This window comes from Anguilla anguilla, chromosome 10 (genome assembly GCF_013347855.1).
Source record: "Anguilla anguilla isolate fAngAng1 chromosome 10, fAngAng1.pri, whole genome shotgun sequence".
Lineage (NCBI taxonomy): Eukaryota > Metazoa > Chordata > Actinopteri > Anguilliformes > Anguillidae > Anguilla > Anguilla anguilla.
Window position 1 is genome coordinate 42,682,875 of NC_049210.1, and position 13,116 is coordinate 42,695,990.

General features: G+C 45.4%; 2 protein-coding genes across 3 annotated transcripts; one reads left to right on the forward strand and one right to left on the reverse strand.

Annotated features, from left to right (window-relative positions):
• Positions 1-1,104: 1,104 nt before the first annotated feature.
• znf367 (zinc finger protein 367) lies at positions 1,105-7,518 on the forward strand. Its single transcript, XM_035378963.1, has 5 exons — positions 1,105-1,735; positions 3,902-4,052; positions 4,264-4,383; positions 4,487-4,625; positions 5,008-7,518. Exons 1-5 carry the CDS (start codon positions 1,457-1,459, stop codon positions 5,246-5,248), a joined length of 930 nt encoding a protein of 309 aa, XP_035234854.1. The 5' UTR covers positions 1,105-1,456; the 3' UTR covers positions 5,249-7,518.
• slc35d2 (solute carrier family 35 member D2) lies at positions 7,413-12,340 on the reverse strand. 2 transcript variants are annotated; one of them, XM_035378960.1, is made up of 12 exons: positions 11,915-12,340; positions 11,603-11,636; positions 11,387-11,473; positions 11,196-11,263; positions 11,037-11,108; positions 10,870-10,938; positions 10,297-10,399; positions 9,763-9,855; positions 9,415-9,482; positions 9,080-9,158; positions 8,606-8,688; positions 7,413-8,414 (listed from the first exon to the last, which is right to left on the reverse strand). In XM_035378960.1, exons 1-12 carry the CDS (start codon positions 12,043-12,045, stop codon positions 8,264-8,266), a joined length of 1,038 nt encoding a protein of 345 aa, XP_035234851.1. In that variant the 5' UTR covers positions 12,046-12,340; the 3' UTR covers positions 7,413-8,263. The 2 variants fall into 2 exon arrangements, with proteins under 2 accessions (XP_035234851.1, XP_035234852.1); XM_035378961.1 differs by lacking the exon at positions 11,387-11,473.
• Positions 12,341-13,116: the final 776 nt, after the last annotated feature.

The following is a 13,116-nucleotide window of genomic DNA, read 5'->3' on the forward strand; positions in this document are numbered from 1 at the left end:
TTATCGAGGTCGCTAGAGTACTGCAACTGAAGGGACTGCGTGGCAGTTAACCGAAGAGAGAGGAAGTCTGAGATGGAATCCTAATCAGAGAATGGCTGTGACCTCGATGCAGACCGTGGAGGCGCCACGCTGTTGCGGAGAAATATAATGAATAATCACCCGCCATAACCTAACTGTAGGCTATGCTCTGAAGCGATGGTGCCTCTTAGCCATTTCAGTTTATACAAATGAAAAATTACTTATCAGAATACACAACACCCTTTGAGGTTATTCAAATAAATGCTTAAGTGAACGTGCAAGTCAGGTACACTCTATGGGTACACTACACTTGTAGCCTATTCTCAGAAGCATATAGCCTATATGTAATTTCTGTGTCCATTTGACAAATTAACTGATTTGTGAATCCATAAGGAAATATGTGCTCCACGTTTCACTGAACTGGTAAAAATGAAACTAGGTTATTGTACCACCAGCGAAAAACTGTACCCGACGTTCAATACATTTTAGATTAAGAGAAGTATTTTGGGGGAAAATCCCTTAAAACAACTCTAACTTTCTTGAATCACGTTCGAAGTGTGACTAATATTCCGAATATGTTTTAAATGAATGCAATCTTTGTTTCAGTATCGCTTGGTTTAGGCGGTTTGATTACGTAACGGACCGCCTCTTTTCCCTTTAAATTTACCAAAAATAATATAAATAGACGTTACAGTGTGCGCGGGAGAGGCTTTGATCGGTGAATGGCCAATCGTACCCTGAGCAAAATAAGTTGTTCATTGGTTACCTCATTCATAAACGCTACCTTTATTCGTATAAGTTGCAGCGATTGGTTAGTATTACAGTCAAACGAGAGTCGCGCTTAAAGTATTCGAAATTCATTGGCTGGGAACTACTCACCAATCGGATGATAGGGAATCGTGCGAATTGTGATCATTGGTTACTGTGTGTCTTCAGTACAAGTTTACCTCGTGGTTTGGCTCTTTCGATAGGTTATTTCCCATGTATGACGTATGCGTTCTTTAATATCTTTGTAACTGATTCGTCAGTGAAACGCCCAGGCGCGAATTGTAACGCGGGAAAAACTTCTAGGGGGCTTGGCGCACTCCCTCCACTGTCTGATCGAGGAGGTCTGAGTCTCGGAGAGGAAGTTGGGACCATATGAATTGTTACTTCATATTTGTGCAAGAATTGTGGATACTTTCCTTTTTCTCATCTCTGGAAATGTGGGACATTTTTACACCCGATTAGCTAATCAATTAGTTTCTCGTACTTATTTGGACTTTGAGCTTTTAGGGCTGAGAGGATATACACATCTGTACATACAGGGAGATAGGTTGCTAGCTACTGTACTTGGCTAGCCAGTTGGCTACCTAATTCACCAGTAAGCACCTTTTTGCCAGGTATTGCATTTATTTTTCCTCCACGACTACCTGTTCGATTTCTTTTTGAGTCAGCGATGGGTGAAAACAAGCCTCAGCAAGTCATTTTTTGCAACGATTCTCCCAAACGAGTTCTGGTGTCCGTTATCAAGACAACCCCTATCAAACCCAGGGTGGCGGAGTCCGTGATGCCGACCAGTCCCGGTTTTAGCGACTTCATGGTCTATCCGTGGAGATGGGGCGAGAACGCCCACAATGTCACCCTTAGTCCCGGACCGGTGAACGGAGCCGCTTCCCCGACCGGCAGCAACACCGGCAGGGAGGGAGACCTTTCTTCAATCCCCGATCACATGAAGGTGGGAGCTCAATCGTCGCTGTGATAGATAATTCTGCAATAGTCCGCAAAGTAGCTTGGTGATTGGTGTAGTCGTTTTACAGTTTACTACAGGTCGACTGCATATTGGGTTACGGTATTGAATATTGGGGTAACTAGCTATTGAGCCTACGTCACAATATCAAATCAATGTCTACTCGCTCGCCTTGCTAGCTAGCTGGCTTCTGAATTTTATACAGCGTGCTAGATCACGCCATTGGCTAGATGCTGCTGCCGATTGGTAATGGGAAAACAACTATTTGTGTAAATGGTAAATTACATACGTTTGCAAATGATTTCCCATTCATACATCCTATTTAGAGCTAACATTAGCTGGCTAATGTTAGTCGTGTTATAGTTGCTTAGCGGTGTCCTGAGCGGTGACTAGCCGAATCATCATTGGAACAATCATATCCTAAAACTTATTATTTCCTTTCTTTTTCATCCATCAATATTTACGTTATGTTGACTAAAAGTTGATTAGATTTCATGTTTTTGGCCGCTACCGGACATGCTCGTATTTAAGTGGTTGTTGCCCTGAACGTTACTTTCTGGACTGTAGTCCAGAAAGTAACGTAGTACTTTTTAAATATCTACATGGGTTTACATGTATCAGCCGTGTATACTGGTGGCAATGCAACGGTGTTTTAATGTGCTGATTAATGGTAACAAGAGAGAGAGAAAATGCCCGCGCTCTTGGTGAGACATGATGGATTTTAAACCTCCACTTCCTACTGTAGCAGCAGCTGGTTATTCGAGTGACGTCAGCCGTGCGCGCCAAAAAGTATCTTTTTTCATTCTAGAAGAAACATCTGCTTTCTGACGGGTCACGCGGCATGGGATCGTGCGATCCAATCCCGAGCAAAAAGAAACGTGACCAAATCACGTTTAGAGCAAAACGCCAGTTAGTGCTTAACCAGTGTGCTTAAGTTTAGTTTTCTATTGGCCGTCCGAACTATAATTGGGAAAGGTTGGAACGTCTGGGACTTACTGGCTACATTGAATTGCAGACATTGAAGTTTCCGTTTGTGACGTTATACATTACTGTGATTGCGGGGAAAAGCGCTTTTTGAGACATGTTTTTATAGGATGCATAGAGGAGTTGGCAAAATGATTCAGGATTTTGAGATTATTGTTGCTGTCCCTCCAAGGATAATGTTTTCGCACACAAGTTTACTTAATATTTGATGGTCAGCATGAGTTGTGGTTTAAAAGTAATTGGGTAATTGCAGGTACTTATGATTACAATACTGAAATGAATAGCTTTTATTTATATGGGCGTTTCTGGGTGTTTGTGGTACGGGGTGTGTCTGATTCAGGGCGTGTCTGTACTGCAGGCGGGTCTGTGCTGAGTTTGTGTCTGTGCTGCATGTGTCTGATTCAGGGCGTGTCTGTGCTGGGGGCGTGTCTGTGCTGGTGGTGCGTCTGATTCAGGGCGTGTCTGTACTACAGGCAGGTCTGTGCTGGGGGCGTGTCTGTACTGCAGGTGGGTCTGTGCTGAGTTTGTGTCTGTGCTGCATGTGTCTGATTCAGCGCGTGTCTGCTGAGGGTGTGTCTGTACTGCAGGTGGGTCTGTGCTAGGGGTGTCTGTACTGCAGGCGGGTCTGTGCTAGGGGTGTCTGTACCACAGGCAGGTCTGCTGAGGGTGTGTCTGTACTGCAGGCAGGTCTGTGCTGAGGGTGTGTCTGTACTGCGGGTGTGTGTACTGCAGGCGGGTCTGTGCTAGGGGTGTCTGTACTGTAGGCGGGTCTGTGCTGAGGGTGTGTCTGTACTGCAGGCAGGTCTGTGCTGAGGGTGTGTCTGTACTGCAGGCAGGTCTGTGCTGAGGGTGTGTCTGTACTGTAGGCGGGTCTGTGCTGAGGGTGTGTCTGTACTGCAGGCGGGTCTGTGCTGAGGGTGTGTCTGTACTGCAGGCGGGTCTGTGCTGTGGGCGGGTCTGTGCTGAGGGTGTGTCTGTACTGTAGGCGGGTCTGTGCTGAGGGTGTGTCTGTACTGCAGGCGGGTCTGTGCTGAGGGTGTGTCTGTACTGCAGGCGGGTCTGTGCTGTGGGCGGGTCTGTGCTGAGGGTGTGTCTGTACTGCAGGCGGGTCTGTGCTGAGGGTGTGTCTGTACTGCAGGCGGGTCTGTGCTGAGTTTGTGTCTTTTTCAGGATGGCATGCGCCGCGGCCGCCCGCGGGCAGACACCGTCCGCGCCCTGATCAACGAGGGCGAGAACTCGTCCAGCCGAATCCGCTGCAACATCTGCAACCGCGTTTTCCCCCGAGAGAAATCTCTGCAGGCCCACAAACGCACCCACACAGGTAATCACACGCCCCCACTCGCACACGTACAGGTAACCTCACCTGCTCGCACAAAGGTGCTATCACTCACTCACACATACAGGTAACCTCACCTGCTAGCACAAAGTTGCTATCACTCACTCACACGTACAGGTAACCTCACTCACCCGATCGCTCGTACAGGTGAGCTCACCTGCAGCACAGCGGTAACTGAGCCCCTCTGGTTTCGCAGGTGAGAGGCCTTATCTCTGTGACTATCCGGACTGCGGAAAGGCCTTTGTGCAGAGCGGGCAGCTGAAGACCCACCAGCGCCTGCACACTGGAGAGAAGCCCTTCGTCTGCTCAGAGAAAGGTACCAGAAGAGGGCCCAGAGTTCCTGGTGGGCTTCTTTCTGTGGTTATCATCCCTGGCATCGTCTGATTGGTTGGTGTTTCTCGCTCTCCCCTTACCGATAGGTTGCGGCAGCCGGTTCACCCACGCCAATCGGCACTGCGCCAAGCACCCGTACGCCCGTCTGAAGAGGGAGGAGCCCGAGGAGGGGCCGGGAAAGTCCCAGGCTGCCGACAACAAGGCCGTGGCGGAGTGGCTGGCCAAGTAGGTCCCATGCAGAGCAGAGGTTGCAGGTTCCAGTCCCAAGTGGGGCATTGCCTCTGTAACTTTTAGCAAAATTCTAAAGATCCTAAATGGATTTGCTACAGCTGTACAAATAGACTGCATGTCTGAATGCTACGCTGGGCGAGTCACTGTAGATGAGGGCGCCTGCTATGCAAAAATTTAAAAAGATGCTGTTTTAATATTTAGAGCATGGCAAGTATTCATCTGCGGTGTCTTGTTTTCGCACTGGTTGTTTTTGACCAGATGATGTTTCCGATGGGTGAAAACCGTTCAGTTAGGGATTGAAACCCACATCCTTGCGGACACCGTCTGCGTTTGGAGCCGTAACTCCGCCCCTGATGTGCCCCCTCTCCACCCCCAGGTACTGGCAGACCAGGGAGCAGCGCTGCACCCCCCCGAAAGGGAAGAGCCCCGGAAAGGGCGGGGCCGAGGACCAGGAGCAGCAGGACCCCCTGGAGTTCTGCCAGTCGGATGAGGAGGAAGGGGAGGAGCCGGAGGAGGAGAAGAGCGGGGGAGGGTCGGCGAGGCGCAGGCTTCAGGAGCAGAGGGAGCGTCTCCACGGCGCCCTGGCTCTCATCGAGCTCGCCAACAACCTGTCCTAAACCCGCCAATGGCCTCTCCTAAATCCGCCCCCCAAAACCAGGAGGGGGGGGGGGCACAAGCTAAAGCACCTTATCTTTCACTTACATCATTTTTTATTTTATTATTGTTATTATTATTATTATTATTAGGCTGCTATGAATATAGATTTTTCATCGTATGAAGAATGTCGTTTCCTGTCCTGGAAAGAGGAGAGAAGGGGCTGTCGTTTTAAAAAGTGTTGTATGTGTTGATTTTTGCACTTTTTTTTTTTTGTTTGTTTGTTTTTCCTTCTTCTTCCTTTCTTTAATTTGGTAACGAGTTTTAACGAGTGAAGTATGTATACAGAACAGTCTGTAACCGTGTGTGTGTGTGTGTGTGTGTGTGTGTGTGTGTATGGGAGGGGGGAGGGGGGGGTCCAGGCTCAGGTGACGAGCGTAATTACAGGGTGTGTACCAGAGGGGGCAGGACACGTTTTAAGACTGGTGGGAGACACCGTGGCTGGTGCAAGCCTAATCTAAGTCTACTCTAAACCGAAATACTTCCCTGGTCCCGTTCGGGCCGCTGTGCATTTCGTTACGAACAAGCTGAGCACCGCCTCCACTGGGACCCCAGACAGAGCAGCCCGCGGTGTACACCGCACTACTTTTACACTGAAGTCACGCCCTCGAACCCGCGTCCGCTTTTAAGCAAACTTAAAACAGTCGGCACTTAAATTGTTCCGCGTTGGGTAGGCCCTCTCATCCAGACGAACTTACAGTGCCACTTGGCGTGTCCATGTCTGCATCTGTTACTGAGGGGCCTGGAGACATTTTGGACACCCTGGCTGCCGTAGACCTGCCCGATACCTGTAAATAGCACATTCTGCATGTTAATTTATGACCTTACAAACTAATTTGTTAATAAACTTAAAATAATAATGTTTTGTATATTTTAATGTAGTGTAATAGTGGTTTGTAACTCCTTTTAGGGGTGGGGGGGGGAAAAAAACATTTAAAAATCAGGTTTTGTGTTCCAGAGCACCTTATTTATTCACCAATCAGAGTTTATAACATTTTCTTTCTGCTTATTAATTCAAGAATTGTCTCCCCTTTTGGTCCCATTAACTTATTCAAGGGACCATGTTTTCTTTCCAAAAGTGTTGGAAAGAAATTAAGTACTCATTTAGAGTTGGGGGGGGGGGGGGTTAAAGGTATATAGTAAACTGTCTTTCTGAAGCCCATCACCCCATCTAATTTGATTAAAAAAATGTAATCTTTAACTGACCAATTAGGAGCCTTCCCTGTGTAGTTCTGCAGAATGTTTGTAAACATTCCATCCGTTGTGTGACATCATCAGTCTCCCCTCTTAAGGCTTCACTAGCTGTGATGTCAGAGATGAGCGACAGCTGATGTCCTGGAACTGACACCTGCTGACGGCACTTAAACCCAAGACCTCCCGTTTCACAGCAAACCGATTTCCCGACACGACTTCCCATGTTTTACGTCAAAAAAAAAAAAGTTTTTTTAAAAAACCTGGAGGTTTTGGGCCGTGACACGCCCTGCTTCCTCTTGACGTAGATTAGGCTTGCAAAGTCAACATGGCAGGGGATTTCATTCATTTCTGAATTTTTTTTTAATTTTTTTTTTTTTTAAATGATTTTATTTTGGTTTTTTTTTTGTGGTTTTGACGTCTGCAACACTAAGTGGTTGAAAGCTTTGCGGAGGACACGGCTGATCTGGTCTGACTCATTAAGCTGCAGCTTGTTGTTGCATGCAAAGCTCTGCTTGCAGTAGACAGTTTTACTCTCTTCTGTGCTAGTTTCTGTGAGAAAGTTTAGAGCACTGATACTTCAGATTTCTATTATCCTAAAGTTTTAAAATTAATTTTTATTTTTATGCGACCCATTTAGCTGTGGTATAATATTGTATTAAAATTATATCTCCAAATGTTCTATTGAAATTAAACAAAACTGGAAGACTTGTCCATCATTACACACCAAATAAGACTAAACCACAGAATTATAATTCCACAGTTTTAGCTATGTAAAATATATTTTCAACAGAATTTAAAATCATTTTCTTTTATTTATACACTGCACAAATACAAATGTTAAACATTTTGTTTTGTTGGTACTTCTCATTACCATTTTCTGACCCAAAAAATGTATTTTGTTTTTCTTTTCTTTTTTTTTCTTTTTGAAAGGAGCTTCTCTTCTATGCTTTGTAGAGCTCACACTTTAAAGCAGGGATTTTACAGGCAGTCCATAGTGCTGGTACTCATTTTTCCAATAAAGCACCGTTCTCAATCATGACTGCAGTGTGATGCTTCTCACTGTGAACACGCGGGCCCTGCTGACCTCAGGTCAGTCGCGCCACCACCAGCCTCGTCACATCGTTCCGTTTCACTTCCCTAGCGTCAGGTGCTAATAAATACCGGCCTGTTTTGCCCCTTGGGACTTAAATATTGACGTGCCGCGAGAGGCAGTAAACATAAGCATTCCATAAATATTCCATCATTTGATCATGGCAGAATCGTTCTGTTTCCCAAGTATTCACAAAATCATATGTGCATTAAGTATGTGTTCAGACAAATTGGAGTGCACAAACTGAATACAAGGGGCAGCCAGTGCTGATGTTGCAGGTTTCATGCTGACACATTTCCATCACTTCCATATTGAATATTTTGTTTTCTCCAATGAGCCATCTGAAGGAAATTCTGTGTTAAACTACCCCAGACTCTTGCAGAATTAGCATTCAGAGGCATCTTAAACATCAGGAATGGTAGTTACGTAGGAAACAAAGGTAGTTAATATTTTAGCTAAAATCCAGTGGTGTATAAACAAGCATCCTTGCTAAAAAAACATTTTTTTAGCCCCCCCCACCCCGTCCCCCGAACACACACACATACAACCATATCAAAACAGTTATAAAAATTTTAAAAGTAATTTTACAAAATTAGCAACCAAACAGTTTTTTTAAGGCTTCCAGAGCCAACAAGAACTCAACTGAAATGTAATGCTCTCCTCTGCAGATAGGGGGAGCTGTTGTACACAGGTGTCACAAGACTAACGGGCCTTTTTCTGTGTGGTGATCCTTCAGTTCCTCCAGGCCATGCTTTGCCATGTGCTCCTGTGTTTTACCTCCGTCTCTGTCCTGCGCTGCACTGCTCCGGAAAGTGAAGAAGGAATATGCCAGTCCACCTGACATACTGGACACACCAAACAAAAGGTTTAAAATGCACTATTCTTCTGGATAGACCAAACAAAGGCTAAGAAAAATACACGATTCTACTGGATACACAAAACAGGTTTAAACTACAATTCCCAACATGCCCCATGCCCAAAAACAGAATTAGGCTAAAGTGGCATGGGTAAACCTGGTTCAGGTGACAGGACTTACCAGATATTTAACCCGATGAAGTTCAGCCAGGAGAACATGTAGTCTCCGCCCACGAACATGCCAATGTAGGCCACCGCGACATTCTGGGGGAACACAAATAAAAGTAATCCAATAATGCTCATCCTGACGGAACGCATTTTCAGTGTGTGTGTGTGTGTGTGTGTGGCCCACATCAGTTTTGACTGTCACCAGAAAGCCAGAGTATGGTCAGGGAACTGGGATTTGTAACCCCATGGTTATTTGTTCGATTCCCAGCTGGAGAACTGGGAACTTAACCTGAAATTAATCACATTTTGAAAAACTGCGTGTCATAATGCAAAGTATAGACCTGCTGGAAGCAGCACTGCTGACCTAAAGGAGGACTTTACAGCCTCATGCAGCAACAGGCTGACAGGTGTGACTGACTAGGTACTCCGGATCGGGGGGGGGGGGGAGAAAGGGGTTTTTAAAAATATCGGTGTAGAGGTGGCGGACCTTTGAAGCTCCTACGATGGTGGTGGTGAGAGCAGAGTTGTAATGGCTGCAGAGGATGGTGGAGTACATCAGGACAAACCTGAAAGGGGAAGCACAGATGAGCTTTTACCCAGCATGCAACGGGACTCGGCATCCTGAAATGGATTCCGTTTGTCCTATCGCCCACGCAGACAGCCCTTAAGGGTCACTGTTACCTGAGAGTCACAGGTGATTTTCCCCGCAATACGAGACCCCTTGACCCAGGCGCACCCATTAAACATCTCCCAATCACAATCAGGACTGATCCTTAGGGGGCATGGCTTATTAGAACGTTCAGCCGGAAACCATCTCCTTACCCCATGACACAGGACACCAGGAAGTAGAAGACGAAGGTGTAGCTCATCCAGTCCTGAAAGGCGAAGGCCTGCCAGAACAGAACACACAGACGTACGCAGCAGGTAAACACACGCAACGTGCAAACATATATGGCATGCGAACATACAACATGCAAACATGCACAAACATACACAACACAAGCACCACTATATTCATCATTATCACCATTAATATAATCACCATCACTATCATCATCACTAATATCATCACGTAAATAATCATTATTACCATGATTATCATTGTCATAACTACTGCAGTGACCTTCAGCTTATGCTCTGTAATTCTCACCCTCAGAAACTTTTTTTTACCTTTTGTATGTCGCCCATGCAGTAGCTGACCAGGACAGTGGGGACTATGATGGTGAAGGCGTTATAGAACATTAATCCATACTTTCCCAGAGTCTTCAAAAACAACAAGACAAAAAAACATTTTACTTTCAAATTTATTCTGAGGCATAGCTGCAGTTTCTGCAAACTCCTTTAACTGACAGGACGAAACCAGCAGTCATCTTAGAGATGAAGGAGGCACACATGACTGTAAGCCAATCCTTCATGAGCTCAATAATGGGTGGAGTTCGTGAACAATTGGCCTACAGTGTGAATAGCCTTTCAATCATCGACTTCCATAAGCCAATTAAAAGAATACTCTCCATAACAAAGCACTATGATTGGATAAAAATCACTGACGCGGCATTATTAGAATTCTGTAGATTCTGCAGCATAACCAGGCAATAAGGGCCCTGTTTCACAAAGCAGGATAACTGAGTTAGCTGGATAACTGCCATCTAGTTACTGTAGAAGACCTGTGGCATGGCCCTCCCATTGCTACGGGAGCAGTTCTACCTCACTCCCGAGTTTCTTCTTGGTCATAACAGTGCTGGTGGCCGTGAACAGGTTGTTGAGGAAGACGAAAGTATACCCCTCGGCGTCGAAAGCCAAATCCGTGCTGGAGAAGGGAGATTAACGAGCGCATTTTCCTCACAACCGAACACAGACACGTGACAGGACATCATGCACTAGCCTACTTTCCATTCATTTAGCGGACGCTCTCTTCTGGGCAATTTACAATGCGAAAGGACAGACAAGCCTCCAGGAGTTACATGAGCAACAGTGATACAGATTAAGTGGGAAATAGTTTTAGATCAGTGTATGAGCTACACTGCTTTAGCACTAACTGAAGGTAATTATACAAGCCCAGGGCCGGAAAGCCGTGACTCAGTATTGTGCAAAGCAGGACATGTAATCAGCATCTACCGTATATTATGGCATTCCTGTCTGAAGCAGTCTGCCTGTGGAGTCTTGCTAAATTCATGGTCATTTTCCTTTAGGAATCATAAACTGAACAATGGTATATAGTCATTACACTATATTACAAGACAGCAATACATTCAAACGAGAACTAACGCTGGAATTTACCTGGCAGCCACGACCGCTCCAAACACTATGGCACAAACACTGCAGACGACGCGACTTGGAAAAGTCTTTCTGGAATGAAATGAACGGAAAACCACAAAATTTACGATCGGCAGCCTCTGATATGGCGTTCACGAGGACCTAACGAACGGATGCGAGCGCGACAGTACCTCAGCATCCTGGACTCCACAATCATGGTCAATAGGATCGTGAATTTCCTCAAAACCGTGAACATGGGTAAGCTGGGTAGAGGCAGGGGGAAAGGGGTGAGAGCTTGGCCAGCTTCATCAGGTGGTGGCGTATACAGAAACGGTAGGTTCGCAGCCTACCTTAATTGCTTTGTACTCGCTAGCCCTGTGATGTGGTTCCCAACATAGAGAAGCGGCAACGGGAAAATCTGTTGGGGGGGGAACCAACAATATTACAATAAAAACATTCACACGTTTCAACATTTATAAGTTAAATATGTGAATGCTCGCTCATGTGTATGATGCTTGTACACACAGACGCATACACTCACTTTGTAAAGTACACTTCTGTTGAAGTCTGGGAAATGAATTACTTTGTTCATTTTAGCTGTATAGAGAATAATGATTGTGGCGGCCATCTGGAAGAGCGGACAACTTGTGTGAGGTCTGCAATTGTGTGAAGGGAATTATAATGGAATGATAACGACATTTATCATTTTTATTGTTGTTGTTGAAAGGCACATAGGTGTACACTGTACACAACTCACCTGACCAATTCCGAGGAACATGTATGAAGGGAACCTTGAATTAAAAAAACAACTACCTATTAAAAAGCATGAATATGCACTTATCGCAAGGCAAACATAAATGGACAGTCGCTTCTTTGGAATATTTAAACTAGGCGATAACCGCGTAGCGGTCATACAACTCTTAAACGACCCATTGTCGAAGATAGGCCTGTGTGTTAGCAGGTGATTGGCGAAGAACACCTGTCACAGTGCGGAGAGAACGCGGAAGTTCAGATTCAACCGTTTTTTTTACTATGTACAGTCCGCGTAAAAGAAACGGGCGCATCTCACCTGTAGTTCGTCAGGATTGTTTTGTTCACAAAAATGAGCAGGAACGAGCAAAGGGCATAAAACCCCGCGGACGAGAGTTTTACCAGTCCGGAGGGCTCGAGCTCCGAAATCGGTACGTGAACAACCGACATCTTCCAGTCGGAGCCTAGGAACGCCCCGTAGAACTGCGCGCTTGGTCGGGCGTTTTGTGGTTGATACACCTTCACATGTCTAGCTTCCTGACGGAATGGGGTTATAATTCCTGGGGTAGCCCGAACGTCTTCGGTTTATGCGAACGGTCTCTCAAAAGCCTCTCGGGGCGGAAGGTTAGCGCTTGGACGATTCCACAGTTCGTCCGGAATGTGGGGCCAGGTAGTGTCCACGCCTCTCAAAACAGGGAGTACTCAATCTCCGGGAGACTATTCGTTATACGTGATATGTTTTTGTCTGGGGGGGGGGGGGGTCATTGTAGGTATGGAGAAGTAGCCGAATTTGTTTTGTTTTTTTGACACATTTTCGTATGACCACATTCTTAAAATGACGCACACAATTGGTTCAGTGATTAATCGAAAGCTACTCTACCAGATTTTAATAGATGTTTTATTTCTATTAAAGCGTCTGCCAAATGTGAATATAATGTAATGTACAGATGTGAATTGTGTACAAACAGTAGCATAAATCTGTCTGTGTTGTATGTCATTTTATTTTATTCTGCTAATAAAACAAGATAAGCCAGCATTCATTACAGTTAAATTTACTTTCCAGCCAAAGGTGTTATCGTTTTATGGCGAATGAATTGTAAATATCATCGGATACTTGTCTATCGGATCTGAAACGTGTGTTTTCGAACCAGATGAGACCGGTTTTTTCGTGGACTTTATATTCCTTCCGTATTTGAAAACCTGTGCTCGCCAACCAGTTAGAAAAACCATAAAAGCAATGATTATGTGGTCATTTTCCACGCCTTCGGCTTGGGCTGTTAGGATTGGTCAACCAGCTCGTTCCGTGGCTTGGCTGCGAATACCAGTGGTCACAAGAATCAGCTGAATTTAACTTTTAATAAAGTTTGCATTTTATATTAGAGAGTGTAACGGGGTTTAGAACATGCAGAAAACCCAGGAAAAAAGGGAAGGGTTAACTTCCTGTTGTTAAAATTTAATTTGGGAGGTGAAACGTGTGTTGCCATGCCAGAAAATTCCAGGTTCATCACGGATGTAATTCCT